The sequence below is a fragment of the Fundulus heteroclitus genome, chromosome 13 (assembly GCF_011125445.2).
Source record: "Fundulus heteroclitus isolate FHET01 chromosome 13, MU-UCD_Fhet_4.1, whole genome shotgun sequence".
Taxonomy (NCBI): Eukaryota; Metazoa; Chordata; class Actinopteri; order Cyprinodontiformes; family Fundulidae; genus Fundulus; species Fundulus heteroclitus.
Window position 1 is genome coordinate 29,711,666 of NC_046373.1, and position 20,712 is coordinate 29,732,377.

The 20,712-nt window shown below is 42.5% G+C and overlaps 1 protein-coding gene across 9 annotated transcripts in view; it reads right to left on the reverse strand.

Moving 5' to 3' along the window:
• phactr4a (phosphatase and actin regulator 4a) overlaps window positions 1-20,712 on the reverse strand; it is a 47,203-nt gene that overhangs the window by 12,868 nt on the left and 13,623 nt on the right. For 3 of the 9 annotated variants that reach the window (XM_021322129.2, XM_021322130.2, XM_036145573.1), the window contains exons 2-6: window positions 17,301-17,342; window positions 6,801-6,968; window positions 6,629-6,709; window positions 4,865-6,526; window positions 2,178-2,600 (exon numbers count right to left, since the gene is read on the reverse strand). In XM_021322129.2, coding sequence (XP_021177804.2) covers window positions 2,178-2,600; window positions 4,865-6,526; window positions 6,629-6,709; window positions 6,801-6,968; window positions 17,301-17,313 — 2,347 coding nt within the window. In that variant the 5' untranslated portion in view covers window positions 17,314-17,342. Of the gene's footprint in view, window positions 1-2,177; window positions 2,601-4,864; window positions 6,527-6,628; window positions 6,710-6,800; window positions 6,969-12,184; window positions 12,475-14,723; window positions 14,764-17,300; window positions 17,343-20,712 lie in introns of those variants that run through there. The other 6 variants (XM_036145574.1, XM_021322128.2, XM_021322127.2 and 3 more) reach the window with 6 other exon arrangements.

A 20,712-nucleotide genomic window follows, 5' to 3' on the forward strand; every position in this document is an offset into this window, starting at 1 on the left:
GTGTGTGAGGTCAACCCATCCACCGCTACCTGTACCTGAACAGACAATGACTCTGATTCACTAACTCTCATTGGTTGTTTTAGGATACATGTTGTCCCAATCCCAAACTGAGCTTCCACCTGTGTGAGACGCGCTGTGCAGCTGAACTTCCTGTTTGGGTCAGTATGTACCGCAACAGCAGCTTTCCGAAAAGGCAAATCGAGGTGAAAGAATACATTTAAAACCTTTCCTCTTTATCCAAATACTTCCATGTCCATTTATGTCTTATTTCCAGATTCATTTTTAATGCATCTCCTCTTTTTAAAGGCTCCAGGAGTGCGGTAATTAACAGGAAACATCTAAAGAATTTGCTTGAGCTAACGCAGCTCCGTGAGGGAGACCTCCCCTGTTCCTCCCAGTCTGCAGATAACGGAAAGCCCAATTTATGTCGACTCCAACCTAAGGAGGGCTGAGTAATTACCAACAGAGCTATCTGCCCACTACATTACGGCCGTTTTAATGAGGAGCAAGCAAACATTTTCTCATGGTCACATTTTGTGGCCCACATGCTTGTTTTGATGAGGATGCTGAATAGATACGACAAAAACAAAGTCTATGGGGGCGTGTTCTGCTGTTGAAAACGTTGGTCTATGTTGTGTTTTACTTTCAAAGATCATTGATCACATTAGGGCTGAACGATTTTAGAAAATAATATAATTGCGATTTTTTTATCTTAATATTGCGATTTATTGGCAATATTTTATTTCAGTTTAATTTATCATGTCTTTTTAAACATATACAAACAACAAATCAATCTGTTTCATCGCTGTGCAGACTAGGTGCTAAAAGAGCCGCTGCGTCTCAACCCGGAGCAGAAATTATTGCGTCCTGACTACGATATAATTCAACCAAAATTCCGATTTGATTTTGGCTTTTCTCTGCATTAACCACAAGCAACACTAATGGTCTCTAGATAAAGATGTTTGTAAACAAGGACTATTAAAAACAATAACTTTTAATGTTATTAATCAGAATATTATTCAAGAGAACAGCTTTTAATTGAGTTGGACGTCAATCCTTGTTCAACATAAAGTGCAAAGTGCAACCAACAAGCAAGTCTATGTATTAAACTGATTGACAAATACTTAATGCCATGGTGGGATTCCGCAAAGTTAAGGAATTATATGAACTCTAAAACAAGTAATAAAATTAGATTATCTCACTGCTGCAACTGTCTTACTTTCCATGTAGAGGTAAACCTACTTTAAACATATTACTGACACCTAAAGGACGCGTCTGATTCCCTAATTGTTACATAGCCAAAAATTACAGACCTCTGAGATTTCAAAATTGCGTTTTTTTTAAATTGCGATTAAATTGCAAATGCGATTATTTGTGCGGCCCTAGCTCACATCACATAGTTTCATCATTTAAAGTGGATTCTGAAACTCCTGATCAGTCAACCCAACAAAAAACCTGTGGCAGCATCTTTTAAAAAAAACAGCAGATGTGCAACAAGTGATGAAACCAAACAGCTCCGAAATGCTGAGGACCTGACCGTTTCCGTACGCTCTGTTGCGGCACACTGCGCTGTTAGTGAACGGACATGAGGCTGAGACGTCTATCCTCCATCACCCCTTATCTTTTCGAAACAGTTAATTGTCTTGCATCTGTTAATAACGGTAAACAGATGCAGACTCACTCGGCACTGTATCTGGGCTAAAGCAGTCTTTGAGTAACTACTGCCAACTCCCTGTGAATGCTGGGAATTAAGAGCAAGCATGGTGAGGCTTGGCATCACAGTGATCTTTTCCGTTTCTACATCTTAGCTGAGCGCCAAGAACCCTGCAGTAGACTGAGGCGACAGCGTCGGGTTCCTCCGTGTACAGACCTCTGACGACCTTGAGTGGTGGAAACATTACTGGGATCAGGAGACAGTAATCGTTACACAAAACCAGTGAGGCTAAATCAAGAAATGTTTGGTTTAATAATCAGTTAGACATCCCCTATTGATATGACATCAAAATTTACCTGCCATGTAGTAAACTTTGATAGCACTGAGCAGAGGCAGAGGGGCCAGCCTTCCATGGCTGGTGGGGAAGGCTGAACCCCATTTGGGCTGCTTGACCCACTTCATTACAGGACACAAACACACACAGACCAAAGCGACTCATAAAGAGGACAGGAAAGACACTCACCAAGCGCTGCAGGACTGCTGTAGCGGTTGGTGGGCTTAGGTGGCGGCACAGGAGGCTGCTTGGCATGAGAAACGACAGGGGGCTGCAGGGCATGGGGAGGGACAGGGGGCTGCAGGGCATGGGGAGGGACAGGGGGAGGGGTGTCAGAATCCGCTGAGGTAGCGCCATCAGGATGCGGGTGAGGTAGGTTGTCTCCTATGAGGGAGACAGTCCTCGGCGGCTTGGCAATGGCAGCTTCAACGGAGGAGCCGGAGGAGCTGGATGACGATGACGACGAGGAGAAGGAGGGGGTCGGACTGTGGGGCTCAGGATGAGGAAGGGTGGGGAATTTGGGGGGGATCAAAGCTCGCCTGGGTACGGGTAGCTGGTGCTGGGAATCCTGCTCCGGATAATAGTCAGGGGTGAGGCGGACACCGACAGACTCTGCAGAGGCGTGGACACACACAGAGACACACGGACGGTCGTTAACATAGAGGCTGACGAGGCTTCAAACACTCAGAGCTTTGACAAACTATGTAAACAGGAAGCACAAAAAGGGGTGGACACACAAATCAACACTGAGGCAAAAGCTGAAATTGGGAGACAGGCTTGGAAGATATTCACAGCCTCCAGTACTCTGGTCATCAGAGGAGGAGAGGGTACCCAGAGTACACAGACACAAAGACAGACCTGAGCATCAAAGCAGGATCTTCAGCTTTTTATTTGACAGTACCCTCCATAAGTATTCAGACCCTTTTAATTAACTTTGGACTCATATTAAAACTACAAACTTCTATGTATTGTGGGAGAAGGTTTAAAAACTAAGCAGTGCAGTGGAAGACATTTTAGACATTTTAGTTTTCAGAATCTGAAATGTGTATGGATTCGTATTCAACCACTTTATGGTAAATGGTTTGTACTTCTATAGCGCTTTAACTAGTCTGACGACCTCCAAAGCTCTTCACACTACAGCTTAGTAATTCACCCATTCACACACACATTCACACCCTGACGGTGGTGAGCTATGTTAGTAGCCACAGCTGCCCTGGGGCAGACGGACACAGGCCTCCAAATTAGGACTGTGTGATATGGCTGGAAAATGTATCACTGGGATTAGCCTTTTATATCATTCGATATCGATAATTATTGAGTAGTGTATTGTTTACCCATTTGAAAAAAGGACTAGGGGAAAAGAGCCCAAATGTAAACTGTAACCCTAACCTTTAAAATCTGTCAGCCCTGCGACCAACCTTGCTTAGTTTGGCCCTGAGAAGTTGAGAGTCTCAATCCTTTCCTCTGCCTATAACCCCCAGCATACCATGTGGTTCTGGAACGGAGTTCAGTGGAATTATTGAACATTTTAATCGGACATAATTTCTATCGATACGATCAGGTGTCTATCGTGACATATACTGATATTGATTTCTTGCCCAGTCCTACTTCAAATCCAGCCAACCGGCTGCCTTCAGAAGTCACCAAAGTCCTAAATCTCAGCTGTTCTCTCTTAAAGAACACTACTGAACCAACACCATCACGAGGACTAAGGGGACACAGCAGACAGGTCGGGGAGAAAGTAGTAGAGAGTTTAAGGTGGGGTGAGGTCTGCATTGTTAAACCCATCATACAAAAGTGTTTGTCCCAACTGCGAGCTGACCTGAACCGATGCATCATCCTGAAGACACGTTACACACTAAAACATGGCGTTAGCAGTAACATGATGTGCAGGTGTCTTTTTGTTTTGTTTAAGAAAGATTAAAAAGCTGGTGTTGCTTAGATACCGGATGGAGTCAAATCTAAACAGAGCAATCTCACGAGAAAACCTTTTCAAGCCAACAAAACGCATAACAGGAAGGGCGACCCTAACTATACAACCAGAGCTGGAGTACACTGGTTTCGCTCAAAGCATGTACATAGAGGTCGACCGACACATCGGCCGGCCAATATTTGGGGCTGATATTTGCGCTTTTCCCCCATACATGCATCTGTTCGCCGATCCTTTATTCTAAAAGTCCAAGTCTGATCTCCAGCTGGCGAGCTGCCTGGAGAATCATGTATGCACATGAAAACTACTATCAATCACTACGCATACAGCATCCAACCTTACATAAAATAATGCCCACACACTGGAGCGGCGGTCTGCTCCTCCTATCCACTAAACTAAAGCTCTTTTCTTGCTGTGACACATTTTTTAAGTGAAATCAAATCAGTGCTATAAGAGTGGTGATGTGGTTTTTTTGTGTACTTTTCAAACTGCGGTCTGAAGATGATTGTTATTAGCTGCTTTAAAAGCAGATTTTGAGACTTACGTAACACATTTGTTATTCTGTCATTTTTATCATGTAAATGGAGGAAGGCAAAGCAATATTAGCTTCAAGACCCTTGGGCAGAATAAGGCTTTAGTTGCCTTATTAACGGCAACACTTCTTTGACCTTTGAAACATTTTGAGAATAAACCTTTTCAATTCCAAACCATTTAGCTTTTTTATTGGTTGAATAATTTATAGTTTAGGTTGAAATGAACAAGCATTCTTTTAAGAGATGGCTAGATAGCGCTAGATATCACAGAAGGCTTAAACAGTCATAATAATTATTCTTACTGTGCCACAAAACCTGTTTTAGCCTTTAGCAATGAAGACTTAAAAAAGGAAGATGGTAGACTTTTGGAGTACAACATTTTTCTAGAACTAATTTTATGACAGTTTCCTTACCTGAGTTTTCTCGGAATTCAACGGGTTGTCTGTATCTGGGTAGTGTAGAACTTCTTTCAACGTCTGACAATGAGCAATCACTCTTCTTTTCATCTGAGGAGCTCCTCTGCATAGGAGGACGCAAGTCAATGTCGGAGATCGAACGTGAGACATCAGGGAACAGCCTGATCATTTTCTCACGGCCATTTTCATGTTTCTTTATCCAGTCTTCCCGTTTGTCCCGACCATCATCTTTCTCCATCTGAGCATATTTCCGCTCCGCTTCGTCTCTTCCCCTGTCCTCTTTTCTGTCATTGCTATTCTCTTTCCTTTCACGTTCAGGCCACCGCTCTCTCTCATCTTTTCTTTCTTTATTCTCGAGCTCTCTCCTTTCCTTTTCATAACGTTCCCTATCCCTTCGTTCCTTCTCTTCCCGATCCCTCCGTTCTCTATCATCGCGATCTCTCTTCTCCCTTTCTTCTGGGTCACGATTTCTTTTCTCTTCCCGATCCCGATCCCTCCTCTCCCTCTCGTCTGGATCACGGTCTCTCCTCTCCACTGGATCGCGATCTCTTTTCTCTTCCCGATCTCTCCTCTCCATTGGATCTTTCCTCTCCCTCTCGTCGCGATCTCTCCTCTCCACTGGATCGCGATCTCTTCTTTCCACTGGATCGCGATCTCTCCTCTCCACTGGATCGCGATCTCTTCTTTCCACTGGATCGCGAGCTCTCCTATCCCTCTCGTCGCGAGCTCTCCTCTCCCTTTCGTCCCGATCTCTCTTCTCTCTCTCGTCCCGATCTCTCTTCTCTCTCTCGTCCCGATCCCTCTTCTCTCTCTCGTCCCGATCCCTCTTCTCTCTCTCGTCGCGATCCCTCTTCTCTCTCTCGTCGCGATCTCTCTTCTCTCTCTCGTCGCGATCCCTCCTCTCCCTCTCTTCTGGATTCCGATCTCTCCTCTCTCTTTCATCCCGATCTCTCCTTTCTCTTTCATCCCGATCTCTCCTCTCCCTCTCTTCTGGATTCCGATCTCTCCTCTCTCTTTCATCCCGATCTCTCCTCTCCCTTTCATCCCGATCTCGCCTCTCCCTTTCATCCCGATCTCGCCTCTCCCTTTCATCCCGATCTCTCCTCTCTCTTTCATCCCGATCTCTCCTCTCTCTTTCATCCCGATCTCTCCTCTCTCTTTCATCCCGATCCAGGTTTCTTCTATCCCTTTCATCTCGATCTCTACGTTCTCTAATATCTCTGTCTGTTTTTTCATCTCTTCTTTCTCTTTTTTCCTCTCTACGGTCAACCCCCCCTTCCCTTTCCTCCCGCCAGTCCCTTCTTTCCATGCCTTCCCTGTCCATCCTCCCTTTGTCGTCCCTGTTATCTTGACTATCCCCCCTCTTTTCTCTATAGTTTCTATCATCTTGCGGAGGGAAAGATCCTCTCTTATCAATATCTGAAGGAATGCGGCTTCGTCTGTCTACATCCACAGGCAGCTTTGCATAACTGTCCACATCCAGAGGTGCCCTGTTACTTCGAGAAGCGTCCGATGGGATTCTGCTTCGACGTTCTTCTTCTTGAGGATGGCGAACGGGATTTGCGCGACTTCCCGCTTCTGACGCCCTATCGGCATCCATTGGTACAGGGTGGCCATTTTTAACTGGTGGATCTTTGGAGTGGATTTCTATATTGTTTCCTAATCATAAGCAAAAGAAAGAAATAACATATAAACAATTGACATTTTTTCTAAGTAACTTGGATTGACTTTGGAAACTAAAGCACTTGCAAGTAGACCCACCATTTTCTGGGATTTCCTTTAAGACTCCTCTATCAATCAGCTCTTGGCGAGATTTTCTCACCGAAATCCTTCTTTCCAATTCTAAAGAAAAAAAAATACCACACAAACACATTGAGCAGTCTGTTAAACACAATACAATAATCATTATAGTGTAACACTGTAGAGAACAAACCTTTAGACGTTTCAGTGAACTTCTCACTTGGTTTCTTCTTCTTCTTAAGTTTAAATGGGTTGAAGAACTTCCCCATTTTGGAAAATTTGCCTTTGCGCTTTGTTGGGGGTGCTCCTTCAGGGTTTCCTTCCTCGGCCGCTGGTGTGCTCTGCTTCAAGTCAACCTCATCTGCAAAACCAAGGCAAAAACAACAATAACTGACTTGGGCAAAGCAAAAAAAAAGGAAAACATTTATTTTACACCCATGATCTACTATAGTAGCGGCAGAGAAATTACATATGTACAGTTCCTTCTGCTAAGTGGCATGTAATAGACAAGTCCAACGTTCAATTTATGACAAACTTTCATATCCTTTATGATTATAGCCCTATTCGCCCAGGATTGGTTTTACCTAGGGACCACATGTGATTTGTAATAATTACGGAGATTCTCTGTGTTTTTAATCCTGTGCGAATGCGCAATGTCAGTAATTTGTAAACGTAAACATTCCCCTGCAAATTACCTACTATATTTTGCTAAACGCCTGTGATAATACTAATCCAATGTGAATAAGCATCTCTGTAATTTGGGCAGAACTGGGCAGGATCAAATACGTGATTAGGCGGTTTTTGTTTCCTGGGAGCATCTTTATTTGCTTTTGGTGAAGCAAATAAAGACTTTTATAAAAGTCCAAATTAGCAAAGTTACTATAGCAGTTCAAGAATCAAGTCAAAAGTCTATGGTAAGAGACAAGGCTTTATTTTAGCACAACTTGGCTAACATGCAAGGGGGATAAAACTGCAAAACAGGAAACAAAATCTCACATTTAGGCTTATTAGTCTTTTTCTAATTACCAGTATCTGCCAATTGATTTTAGCACACAACTCTATATGGTCTTTAAAGTGGTGTTTATGTACAGCACTTTGAATTGTCTTTTTGAATTGTCTATGGCAGTAATTCAACCAAAAGTCAAAGACAGCTTAAACAGCAGGTCCAAACAAGCAAGTACATGAATGTAATGTTAAGGTGGATAATTCTAAAGACGTCTGCTTAATTAAAACCCCACACAAACATGTGGGTGTGAAACCACTGCTGTAATTCCTCAACGTACAGCACAGCTAGGTACTGACTCACAGCTGCAGAGTGGAAATTCCTTTACGGGCTTGTTACTGCAAGGTTGTGTAAAGTCCAACAGCAAAACGACCTTGAACTGTTGAGCAGCTAAGATCTGATCTCAGAAATGGAAAATTGGAAAACCATATCTAAAGTAACAAAAGCAATTTCTTAATTATATTCTAGAAGAAGAAAAATCACTCCCTGATACCAACAATGAATAAAGCTGTTACAGGTGCATTCCCTCCAATTAACCCCCACATACATACATATTGTTCTATGGCTCTGCATCCAACAGCCCTTTTATGCTGCCCTGAATAATAGGCCTTGGAGTTTGATATCAGGATGAAATAATACCACAGCCAGAACTACAACGCAGGGGTTGACTGAATACAGCAAAAAACATAAGGTGACGGAGGAAGCCATACTGATTTAAGCCCTAGGCAAACCTAATTAGGACAAGACAATTGGACGTTTTTACAACTTTTTAAAAAGACTTAAATCAAGCCTTTGACTTTTGATGATCCCTGAAACCCTGACAAGCTTGTAAACAAGGGAACTTATGAAAACAAAGACCTTTTGTCATAACATAGCATGGAAGGGCTTAGAAGAAATGATCTCCAACATCTGATCATATTAGGCAAGTCCACAAAAGTTGACAGGTACCGTCTTATTTCCTGAAGGAAGAGTGGTTAATGGTTTTATGGACATCACTAAGCTGACACTGTCGAAGCCTTCTAATACTTTCACAAACATCAGCTGAGTTTCCTTTTCCAAAAACTACCTAAAAACATCATCTAAGCCCATGGAGATAATTATACCAAATAAAGGTCTAGAACTTAATTGTCAGTGTTATTGTTTTAGACAGCCAGGATATGTGTTAAATTTATACCTACTACCATGTAGCTTACAGTCAATAAGTTTGTTCTCTTATTAAAAGCTCCTGAGCATTAGCACTTCCCAATAGCAACATCTAAAAAAGGATAATTACACAGCTGAAGGTAAGGAAAGCCGTTTTTTGCTTTGTGGAGGCCACTGACACATTTCTTCCCCAACTAGACGTAAACCGGTTTCATGCTTCACTGGTAACTCCAAGCAGTTTCACATAAACATACTTGAGAAGTTCGGCAGCCTAGGTCCTCCCATGTCAGGCTACGGTAGCTTCACGTGTAGTTCATTGTTTAAACTTTAAACATTGATTAAACTGTGCCATCTTCCTTCAATAACAATAAGTATTCTCACCTCCGTCACCACGGTTATGATTGGTTGTTCTCCAAAAATGGCCGGTGGCTACTTTCTGTGACAACTTTAAAAACATCCCATTTTATCAGCAGCAGCAGCAGGAATAGTTGTTGCTTTTCAGAAAAGTAATTCAATATTTTTGCAAACACCTTGATACAGTATCTCTACTCAAGACTTTATCACCATGGGAACATCCTTGACGCTCACCCCTACTGCTTAAAGGGACAGGAGCATTTGAGCAAGTCAAACGGACACTGTGAGCCAGCTGGCCGAATCCTACAAATCTTAATCACAATTATTAGCAAACAATGAAACCCAAATTCATACAAGGAACACAAGTTATTGAATAATAGCTAGAACTATTTGTCCAGTAAAGGAGGGATGAGTGAACATAAATCTCTCATTTCAGTTCACTGTTGTTACTCTTCTCTTTCTTGATTCACCTTGGGAAAATTAATCTTATCAGTTTTCATCATTGGAGAAACACACAGCCGCTTTGGCAGTCTGTGTAATATCTAATGTACCACATCTTAAGACTCAACACTTTAACGTCCATGCTAATTATTACTAGTTTGATTGTAACTTCTTGTAATGCTGTGAAACTTTGCCAAGAGGAGGACTGCAGATTGGTGATAGTCTAAGACATTTCAGGAAACCTGTTCCACCCTGCTATGGCAGCTGTAGCTATTCTTGGTATACACTGTAATGAAGTGTACTAAACTTCAACTAGAAGCATACTAAAACATGTCTAATAAGCAGATGAAGAGACAATCCAGACACACCGGCTGTTTTGTGAGTAGTAGATCATTTGTAGGCTTTTTTATCTGTCTGCAACGCCGTTCGTTTACAATGAGAAATGAGCAACTACAATTGATCAGTTCACATTTTGGGGTCACCAAGTTGCCATAATATCCATTAGACAATGCTTGCAATCCAACCAGTTGTCTGTAGAGGTCGGCCGACGTTTTGGACCGATATTTGTGATTTTTTTTTCCTGTGTCGGCATTGGCCAACACAGGCATCTGTTCGCTAATCCATTATCTAAAAACCCACGTGCAGTGGCAGCTGGCTAGCTCATGGAGAATCATATATGCACATGAAAACAATCACCAATCGCTACGCGTACGCTGAACTGAAGCTCTTGTCTCGCGGTAACACGTTCATCAAGCGCGAGCAAGGCACCGCCATAGGAGTCATGAGACTGGGTTTTTCGGTGTGCCTGTCCAACTGAATCTAAAGCTGAGTGTTAATACCAGCTGTTTTAAATGCAACTTTTTAAACTTGCAAATAATAATAATAATAATAATAATAATAAACTGGCAGCACATATCGGGTACCGGCTAGACTGATGTCAAAATAATTTGGTATCGGCCTTAAAAAACCTGTATCTACGCACTTTGGTCAGATAAGACACAACTAAGCTCGGTAGCAGGCATTCCAGGCAAGTTAGGTGTGAAACAGGATGAATATGTGGCCAAGCAACCATGGCAGCTGTTGGTGGAGGATCTGTGATGCATATGGCCCGCATCGCTTCCAAATACCACAAGAAACCTGTTAAGAGAGCATTGCATCATGAGCTCTTTGAAAGGCCACAATCTGATGGACTAAGAGATAAGAAAAATAGCTGCTGCCAGAGTCTTTCAAATCCAAACATGGCCATAATCACACCCCCGGCCTAACTCCTGTTGAAGACTTGTAGGCTATGTGGAAGAAAAAGCATCATAACATATAACAGCATCAGAGATCCAGGATGATCTAAAAAGGTTGTGCAAAGAGGACTGGTCAAAGGTCACTCACTGCATGTTCAAACCTAGTGGAATGGTATGGAGAACAGGAAGTGAAAACGAAGGACTGTGCCCCCTGACAGCACAGGTGTCAACAATTGTGCCACTGGTGACTTTGCTAAAAACAATTGTTTCTCTACATTTAAACCCTTTCTTTTCCAGGACCGTGAGATTATGCAACCACAATTAAAGATGAATTTATTTGAAGTTAACCATAGTCATTCAAAGATTTACCAGCTAAAAGGTTTTAAACTTTTTTTCTCTTCTCTTATTTCTGTTCTGTTTTGTTTGCTGCGTGTGTGAAACGTCCTGTCTGCCCACTGATGTCATTTAACCCAAATCACTGCCTTTCACAGCCATTCCTTACTCCGCTGTAGTGACAGACACCAAACTACAAGGTGTCTGGGAGATCTCATACTATGACAACAACCGAAGGACTGAAAGGCCAGTCTTTGGCTACAGATACCATCCTTCTACCAAAGACCTACCCCGAATCCAGAAACTCTTGACACTTGAGTGATTTTTAATAATGTCCTTGTATGAATGACATCCCAACAGATATCCCTGTAGAACCTGAGCCTTCAGGCAAAACACATTCTTCTGTCAACACTCAGCCATTTAAACACAGTATGCTGATGAAATCCTGAGCGGTGCATTGAACCAGCTGGCACTTATCTAACTCCCTGCTGTCCCATGGTCAAGCTCCATCTGACTCATGCCAATCACATGACTTGTTGAAACCAAATATGCAGAACAGCAAACCAAAGTCAAAAATACACCAGGGTCGGTGAGCAAATATGTAACCAGGATAATGTTGTCGAGTAATGAACTATCACAACCCTCAGTAAATATACAAGTAGAATATTAAACAGACACAGATCACCTTAGACTTAGTCTGCTTTGCAGTTTAGTAGCGGCCCACATAGAAAAACGGGAATAAATACTTTCTGAATGTTTAAACAGTCATTTAGGTTGAAGTATGAGGAATGCTATTGGTTGCTTCGGACCTTGGTCTAACGTGTGTTTCTCCAGGGACAGAGTTGTGTGCAAACAGAGAGAGGTTTGTGTGGTTTGTGCATTTCACAATCACCACATTCCATCTGCATGCATTCTTCCCCACCTGTCTGTACCTGCCACCCTCCCGTCTCTCCCTGCTTTACAAACACCTGCTCGTCGTTGGGCTCTTGACGGCTCTTAACTCTGGAAATGAAGGCTTCCTTATCTAGATTCTGGTACATTTATGTCCTGACGGGCTCTAAGACTTACCGGTTGTGTGTCTGGCCGGTTGCTGGGCCACGCTCTCGCTGCTAGCATTGTGTCCCATGCTACAGCTCCTGTCCCCACCGCCCTGCCAGGCGATGCCTCTCTTGAGGCCCGCGGCAGGAGAGGAAAACCTTACTCCAACTCGCTCTTCTCCAAACACACTAAACTACTGTAACTGCTGTCTTGACTGCTCACTCGAGGCGTTCAGCGTCTCTTGGCTGTAGACTCCTGCCCTCCCCCTTCCTTCAGCTTGTGTTACTTGGTTTTCTCCCTCCCTCTCGTCCTCCCTCGCTCCTTTTGGCTTCTCACTTTAAAACACAAACACGCTCCCCCTCTCAGCGCTTAAGTCCCTCCCTTCTTGTACATCTGACTTTATAAATAAGGTACGCAGAAAAAGGTAGTCCGGCGGAGATGCCATTCATTTCCAAAAGGAGGCTGTTGTTTTTTTAGGGGCAAAGTTCAAAGAAGGCAAGCTTTGAAGTTTGACCGGAACAGCCAACAGGCCGTGAGAGATTTGCATTTCATTACCCCCCCAAATAACCACCCTGCACGTCCTCTGTTGTTGGCCCCATTACACAGAATGAAAAAAGGAAAAAAATGTTCTCCCTGAAGGGATAGGGGCGGACTCTGCAGGCTGAGGTAACCTGAGAGGCAGAAGGTGAGCCGGACTGAGGTGCAGCGCAGTGGCAGAGAACAGGAAGTGACACAGTGCAGGTGTACTGTGACTATGAGGATTGTCCTTTGAAACCACAATGTGTAAAATGATGACGGTAGGTTGTATATTAGCGGCTCTGCTGCTACTTGCTACAGTTCCGGGAGCTTTTCTCCCAGCAGAATCTAACAACCGGAGGTGACAAGCAGACAGCCAGGCATGGGCTGGCATGAGATTCTTACAGTACGAGGACCTTGAATAAAAGTATCAGCTTTGTGATATTATTACAACAAAAAATTTATAACATGACCCAATTGTTTTTATTTAAACACAAAGAGGCAAAAATTATTCCTACCTTTGCTAAAATAATATACAATTATTTCACTTTGAATGTTATCTATAACATTTATTGCAAATATTTATTATTTGCAACGAGCGTGGCCTTAACCAGCGACACAGTATGAACACCTGCTTTATTTACAAGCAGTTTTCAAGTGCTAATTGAGCAGAATAATATACATTTTGCTCTTTATAGAGTCTACAGGGTCTAATACTCTGGTTTATGCATTATGGTTTTCTGCTCCTGTGGCCAGCTGGCTGATTATTAGCCATGTCACTCTTCAACCACCAACTGAGTTTTGACACAACCAAAATATTTCCATATGGCCTAATTTGGCTTTGTTGTAAAGAGAAAAAAAAACTAGAGAGGCACCTATCAGGCTTTCAGTGGCTGAATCAGATTTACGGTTGTCTTTTACATGCCTAGAACCCCATGTTCTCCATGTCCTCTGTAAATCTCGGCTGATCGGTCCTCAAGGGTCAGCGTCTTGCATGGTTCAGAGCCTTTCCCTGGTTCAACCCACCTGATTGGATTACCCTGGTGAATAACTAGGCAGCCTGCATGGAAGCCGTAGGCTGTGTTGTTGTTCCATCTTTACATTATCTAGGTTTTGATAGAGATTAGGTGTTTTCCTTGTTTATTTCCTGTTTTGTTTGTAACTGACTGAGCAAAATGTCCCTGTTGGGAAAATAAGGGACCTTTTCTGATTCAAATGAACGGTTTATTATCAGGCCGATGCAGACGTGCTGAAAGGCTGAAACGTTAGCTCAACCATTTGAATCAGGGAGACGTGTAAAACATGCAGGACGAGAGTTGGACATCGATGCTTTAAGTCTTCCAGATGTGGAAAGTAAAACACTCCACTGAATGAAAAAACATAAAAATAAAAAATAGACCTAAACTGTCAAACCTTATCACGCCTGTCTTTCTCATCTGATGTCAAGTTATTTTGCATTACTCTAGCTCCCTCTACAGTTGACTTAAAGTGCTGCAACGCAGTAGCAGATCTATGAGTCATGGGTTTGAGGAATGCAAGATTACGGGGCAGCTCTTGGTACAAGGAAGCAATTAAGACAACAGTCCAGGAAGACGAGGGTAGAGGGATGACGGGTTTTTGTTGTGTAATTTCGGTTTCCTTCATACAGAAACCGGCTCGTTCGGTTTCAGCAGGAGCCAATCAGGCTCCTCCCAGCGCAGTCCGTGATGTCCCTGGACCCGGACATGCGAGTCCATGTTGCTGCCTAACAGCTGTGTGTGGAGATCAGAAAGTCCTGATTCACACAGAGCTAAAGAGGAAGTCCAGTTTATTTTTACCGCTTGGCCGCACGTCCAGGCAGAGACAAGTGCGTCGAGCTTCCCTAAGCTGTCCTCACCATGGCCCTCTTATTACTAAAGCTCTAATGGCACGTTGCCCTACTTCAAGACAGAAAAAAAAAAAACAGAGGAAGAGCTAAATAACACCGCTGACTCAGATCTACTTTCTAAATATAGAGGCAGAAGAAAAGTCCAGACTTTTCGGCATCTTATACTCAAGAAACGGGTTTACTTACAGATAAATGGAGTCTGCAGCGCCATCTCAGATGTTATAACCTCAACTACACAGCAAGAACTGAGCTGGGAGGAGGAGAGCCCGGCTGCAACGTGAGCGTTTAGTGATACGAGGAGCTCGTTAAATGATTGAGCTCAGTGGGGCAACAGATTCACGGCCATGTAAGACAAACCGGCACTGTTGCTGCTAGCAGCTGTGTGTGCTCAGGGGGAGGACTTATCAGGAGCTTTTAGTGATAAAAAGCACCGTGTGTCACATAACCAACCCCACTCAGATCACCTGAAAGCACCAAGGAATCACTAACTAGGAGATTTTTTTTTTGGAACTAGAAGGAGCAAATGCACTGTTACGTCATCGGAGTACGAATGGATCCCACTAAACTCTCAGTACGGACCTGCTGGCTAGAATCCTAATTGGACGACAGACTTGTTTCTGGCGTGAAGAACCAATCGGTTGAAGATGTCTCCAGGTCACACAGGGTCAGAACTCTACATACAACGAGCTCAAACGCATCATTTGGTCTGATATTCCTGATATTTGGTCTGATATAACGCTTTTTGTTGGCATCAAACAATCTTCTAGGTTGATATTTAGGGGCGGGACGTGGCTTGTTGGACGAACATTAAAACGGGAAGGTGAGCGGGGCGACAGCCGCATCGTATGCAGGCTGTGTAAATATGTTGAAACGTGGCCAACATGAAGAGCCAGGCTGCTCGGTTCCACCCAGAGGCGCTGAAGAAAAGGTAGAGCAAGTACTTCCTTTCACTCTGGAAGTTACCCTTCAGTCAAAACCTCCCACTGACAGCCCTCTCCTCCTACTGGACCTGCTTTCACCATCTTCTTCACTTCTGTTGTCAGATGGTTGTTGCTTTAGACCTCAGGTACATCAAGTTATGCAAGTATGAGTAAGTCCTGGTTTCCAAAACTCTCCATTATACCGCTCCTGCGGTGTAAGCATTTTTTATGTCTCGTCAGAGAGAAAGTGGAGGTCAAATCCTTTAGGTCGCGCGCAACCCGCTGAATCACTTCTTCGGAATCTAAAACACTATAAAAGTTCCCAATAGGAAGCATTACTTCAATAAAAAGCTGACTGTCGTCTTGCAGTATACCCTGATTTATCTTAGCGATTACAGCAGTGGAAACACAGTTATCCTATTTGTTGGAGATATTGTTATAGTTCTAGAAATCTAGAAAAAAAAATTATTTTATCATCATAGCTTAATTGAGTTAGGTTAGAAATCTTAAGTATGAACGTTAAAGGGAAGTGAGACCCTGCAGGGGAGTGATATTTCAGCACGACACCTGTGATCTAAAAACAGCTTCCGCTGAGCACATTAGGACTGTTTATTTTATTTAGCATTATTTATTTTTAAAGCATTTATTATTCTTCACCTTTTATTTGTTTAAACTACCTGTACTTTTGTCATTGTTAAATGCACACATTTCCAAATGACCCATAGGGAGCAGTAATCATGGTACCACGAGCTTCTCATACCGTTAGAATCTAACACCAGCCCATGCCTAGTCTGTAGAGCCAGGACTTAGCATAAAATCCCAAATGTCCACATTTAGTCCTGCAAACAGGTTTCTCCATTGCTCTGTAACAGGGATCATCAACTCCAGTCCTCGAGGTCAGGTGTCCTGGAAGCTCTAGATGTGTCCCTGGCCTAAAACGACTGAATCAGTTCCTCAGTCAAGTTCTGATGACCCGATTATTTGTGTGTTGAAGCAGAGATGGATGTGAAAGAGACGGGACACCGGCCCTCAAGGACAGGAGCTGACCCATCCCTGCTCTATAATATCCTTTCACTCAGGACTGGGTAATATGTCGAGATTTTAAAAATATTGAGATTTTAAAAAAAAGAGATATACGATGAGACTATATAGTTTATATCAAAATGTCTATGTTGTGTTATAATTATACTTTTATGCACTGCAGTAGGTTATGTTTCAGCTGTTTGTCATGTTTATCTACAGCTGTTAAAAAAAAAAAGTGCCGGTGGGACATTTATGATAAACCTTTGATTCAGAGATGCCTGTTTATAATTACTTTATGAAAATAAAACCGTATTGAGATAAATATCATATATCGGCATTCAGCCTAAAAATTAGAGATGATATTTTTGGTCCAGATCGCCCAGCCCTACTTTCATTTTTTAAATTATTATTATTATTATTATTATTATTATTATTATTATTATTATTATTATTATTATTATTATTATTATTATTATGCAGCCAGTTGACGTCAAAGCTCTCCTAGCTGGATATTCCAGATGCAACTGGCAGAATAACGAGTTTAGGTTTTGTTGTTAAAATCTAAAATGAACCAAACTTTTTGTCGCTTTCTAACATCCATGTCTGAAGTGGAGACATTCCTCAGAGTAATTTTATTCCCAACAGAGAGATAAATGGAGATAAATGATGTAATTGAGCATAATCTTTTATATGTTTTTTGAAGGCTTCTCATTCTTCAGGGTAAAGCATTCTTATTCTAAAGGGTTCTCATTGTGTGGCAAAGCAAATTTAAAAACACCTCAACATGTATAGTGGAGTAATATATTAACAGTTTTCTTACCAGGTTTTTCCATCACAGTGTCCAAAACCCAGCCGTGAATACCTGAAACAGATGAACAGGTGATCAGAGTTCATGCAGCTGTTCGCAGGAAAAGCCTGATAGTTTTTAATGGTTCTTACTGTATATTATTGTATTGTGCAATTGTTGTCATGTGTTTTTATTTTGTATTCAAGCCAAATACACACATGTTCACTATTAAAGATTTGTTCTCGACTGTCAGCACTTTGTTGCAATATAGGAACGTTTAGCCCTTGGTAGCGTTTGAGTCATTGTTGGGGGCAGTTCTGCTGCCTCCGCCCAGAAATCCTGGGGATAACTGCATGTTTGTGAGAGGCTGCTGCAGCAGAGAGGAGCTACTAACCGCTACATTGCAAAAACGGAACTAGAAATAAGTAAAATTTTCTTAAAATCAGTGTATTTATCCTTGATTTGAGCAGGTAAATAAGATGATTTGCCAATGGAATAAGATTTTTGCACTTAAAATGGGAACAATTCATCTCCATCATCTTATTTCAAGTGCAGGATGTCTAATTATCTTATTTTTCCATTGGCAGATAGTCTTATTTACCTGCTCAAATCAAGGATAAATACACTAACTTTAAGAACATTTTACTTATTTTTAGATCCGTTTTTGCAGTGTAGCGTTAGCTTGTGTTGTCCAGGAGGTGTACAACTTCACTTTCTAGCTACATGCAAGGAAGACACCCAGTGTCCGTGTGCCAAACTCTCCTTTTCCTCCTGTTTTTTTTCCACCTTTTCTCCGTTTTAGCATTTCGTCTCATCTTTTTCTCTTCTACCTTCTCGTCTCTGTGTCCACCGAACGTGAAATAGTCCCAGGATAAAATCTAATAAAGCTTATTGCATATATAAATCACACAGAGCACTATAGTGAAACCAGTAAGGCTCCACTTGTGAAAGTAAAATCTGTTGGACTCTTTTTGGCATTAAGACAGCAATTCTTAATGCTGGACTACCAGACAGGACATGTTAAAACAACAACAACAAAAACAAGGGTTTGTTTTACCCAACCCTGGTGTAAAATGAAAATATCAGCATGGGGCATAGAAAACCACAAGTTATGCTGTTCAAAGGGGCATTCTCCAATGGCACAGGGGTAGTGAGCACGACCCACATCCTTAGTCTCTGACGAGGCTGACCCAGAATGGATTCCACCATGAGGACAATGCCGTATGTCTCCCCCCATCTCTCAAACCCCCTTTCCTGTCAGCCTACTTTCAGAACATGCCACAATCCAGGAAAAAAAAAAAAAAAGAAAATTTTTTTTAGATACTAACAATTGTTTATTTTGGTTCGGCTGTGGGCTTGGGACCTCTTGCTTTCGTCACAGCTGCATGTCCCGCCTTAAATCATAATCCTGAGATGTGATTGGCCCGTCCGTTTTGGGTCGGTCATGAACGGTTGAGGCAGGAGCAGTACAAGATGGATGCTCGTGTGTTTGTGAACCCACACATACGGCGAGAATTCAGCTTGCAGACAAGCTTAGGCGCTTACAGTAGCTGCGTCAGTCGTCGCCATCTTGCTTTCTGATGGTTCCGCCGTACTGCGGGCAGATGGCACACAATAATGCTCATGTCTGCTGATTGCGCCCGGTGCAAAATTCTTTTCAGCATCAAAAAGTAAACACTATCAGCAGTGCCCCAAATTAACTTCCTGATTCAACCGGCCAAGCATGATTAGCCTGTGCTAACGCTAGGTGTTAGCAAACGGACATGACAGAATTGCTGTCGTTCCTGCGTCACATGTGCGAATGTCTGTGTACTTGCGCCTTTGTTGTCATATGATCTGAAAGCAGAGGAACATGAAGAACCCTTCACCCAAATTATGACTGAAAAACACGACTTATTTGGTCCAAACATTTACTCGCCATGTGGCAGCTAGCCCTCTGAAGTTTACTCGCCAAACAGAATATTTACCTGCATTTGCCGTCTGGCGAGTGTTAATTTCGGACTCTGGAATCAGGACGAACGCCGGGCATATATTGTTTTATTTGAAGACGAGTATGTTTTTCGTGTGTTTTCTTGTTATGATCAAAATCATTGACTAGGCCCCTTTAAGCTTACCAATGGTGAAATATGTTTGTGAATGTTTAAAGTTGTGGTATCTTTCACAAGCCAATGCAACCAAATCTAAACAGTGGGCCATCACTCAGGAAGAAGCTTGGAAAGAACTGCTGAAGTTATAGCAGAGGCACCGACTCTGGAAAGATATGACGCTGCGACAGATGATGGGAAAAGAAGAGACGATGGAAGATCAATGATGCGAAGAGTTAAAATAGTTTAGATTCTGTAATCTCTGGTATCAGCTCAGCAGACAGAGGATATGTGAGCAATTTAACTATTAAGAATTCAATTAATAAAAGTTATTACTATGAAGACAGATGCAGCGGAGGAGGTTTGGAACGGGAAAAGAGTACAACGAGGAGACAAGATAGCCAGGGATGAACAGCACAGAAGACTATTCAAAGGGACAGCAATAAATGTATCCATCTGAGGTAAGAATATGACAAGACCTTAGCTTCCAAATATGTTCTTCCTTTAATCCTTTTCAAGCAGAGGAGACCAAACAGGGAAAAAAAGACAAGAGAGAGACGCTTAAGATGGGAACTAGGAAGGCGGAAAGAGAGCAGATTAAAGCCGGGTATTAATCTGAGGTATGAGACGCATGATGTAAGACCAGCAGTCATCTATAAATCCCCCCCCCCCCCCCCCAAAAGGGAAGCGTGTAAGGGGAAATTCACACAGGTTAAAGTGAATTTGAGGCTCTAAAGGTAGCTCCACCCAGCAGGCTGAATGGATGCTAACGTTGTGTATGTGCTAATATAGAGATGAGGTTACATTTTCTAGCTACTATGAAGGAGGATACAACCCACAGCAAAAGTATCCACACTCCCTATTTTAGTCACATTACAACTTCTACGTATTTTATGGCTTTAGTGGCTATTTACAGAGTGGAGGGAAATGACACATGCCTTTATAACTCACATGCAATCTGAGACAAACAGCGTCTATTTCCGATAAACTCCCCTGAGTCGATACTTCCAGAAGCACCTTTTGCTGCTTTTACAGCAGCAGGTTTCTGGGAGGGGAGACTCACCAGTTTTGCCATTTTTAGAGATTTTTTTTCTTTTCTTTTGCTCTCATTCTTTTCAGCAAAATAGCCACAGATTTTCAACTAGACACGTGTTCTTGTAGCTTTGGCTGCCTGTTTATGGTTGTCGTCTTGCCAGAACGTGAACTTCTACCTGAGTCTGAACGCTTACGTCTTTAAATGCCCGTCTATACTCAGCGTTAAATACGCAGACGCTTCTGACAGAGCTTTCTGTCCATTGTCTGCGTACTTTAGTCCATCTCCAGGAAGCCTGCGGAGGCATATCCAACGGCAGCAATCGCGG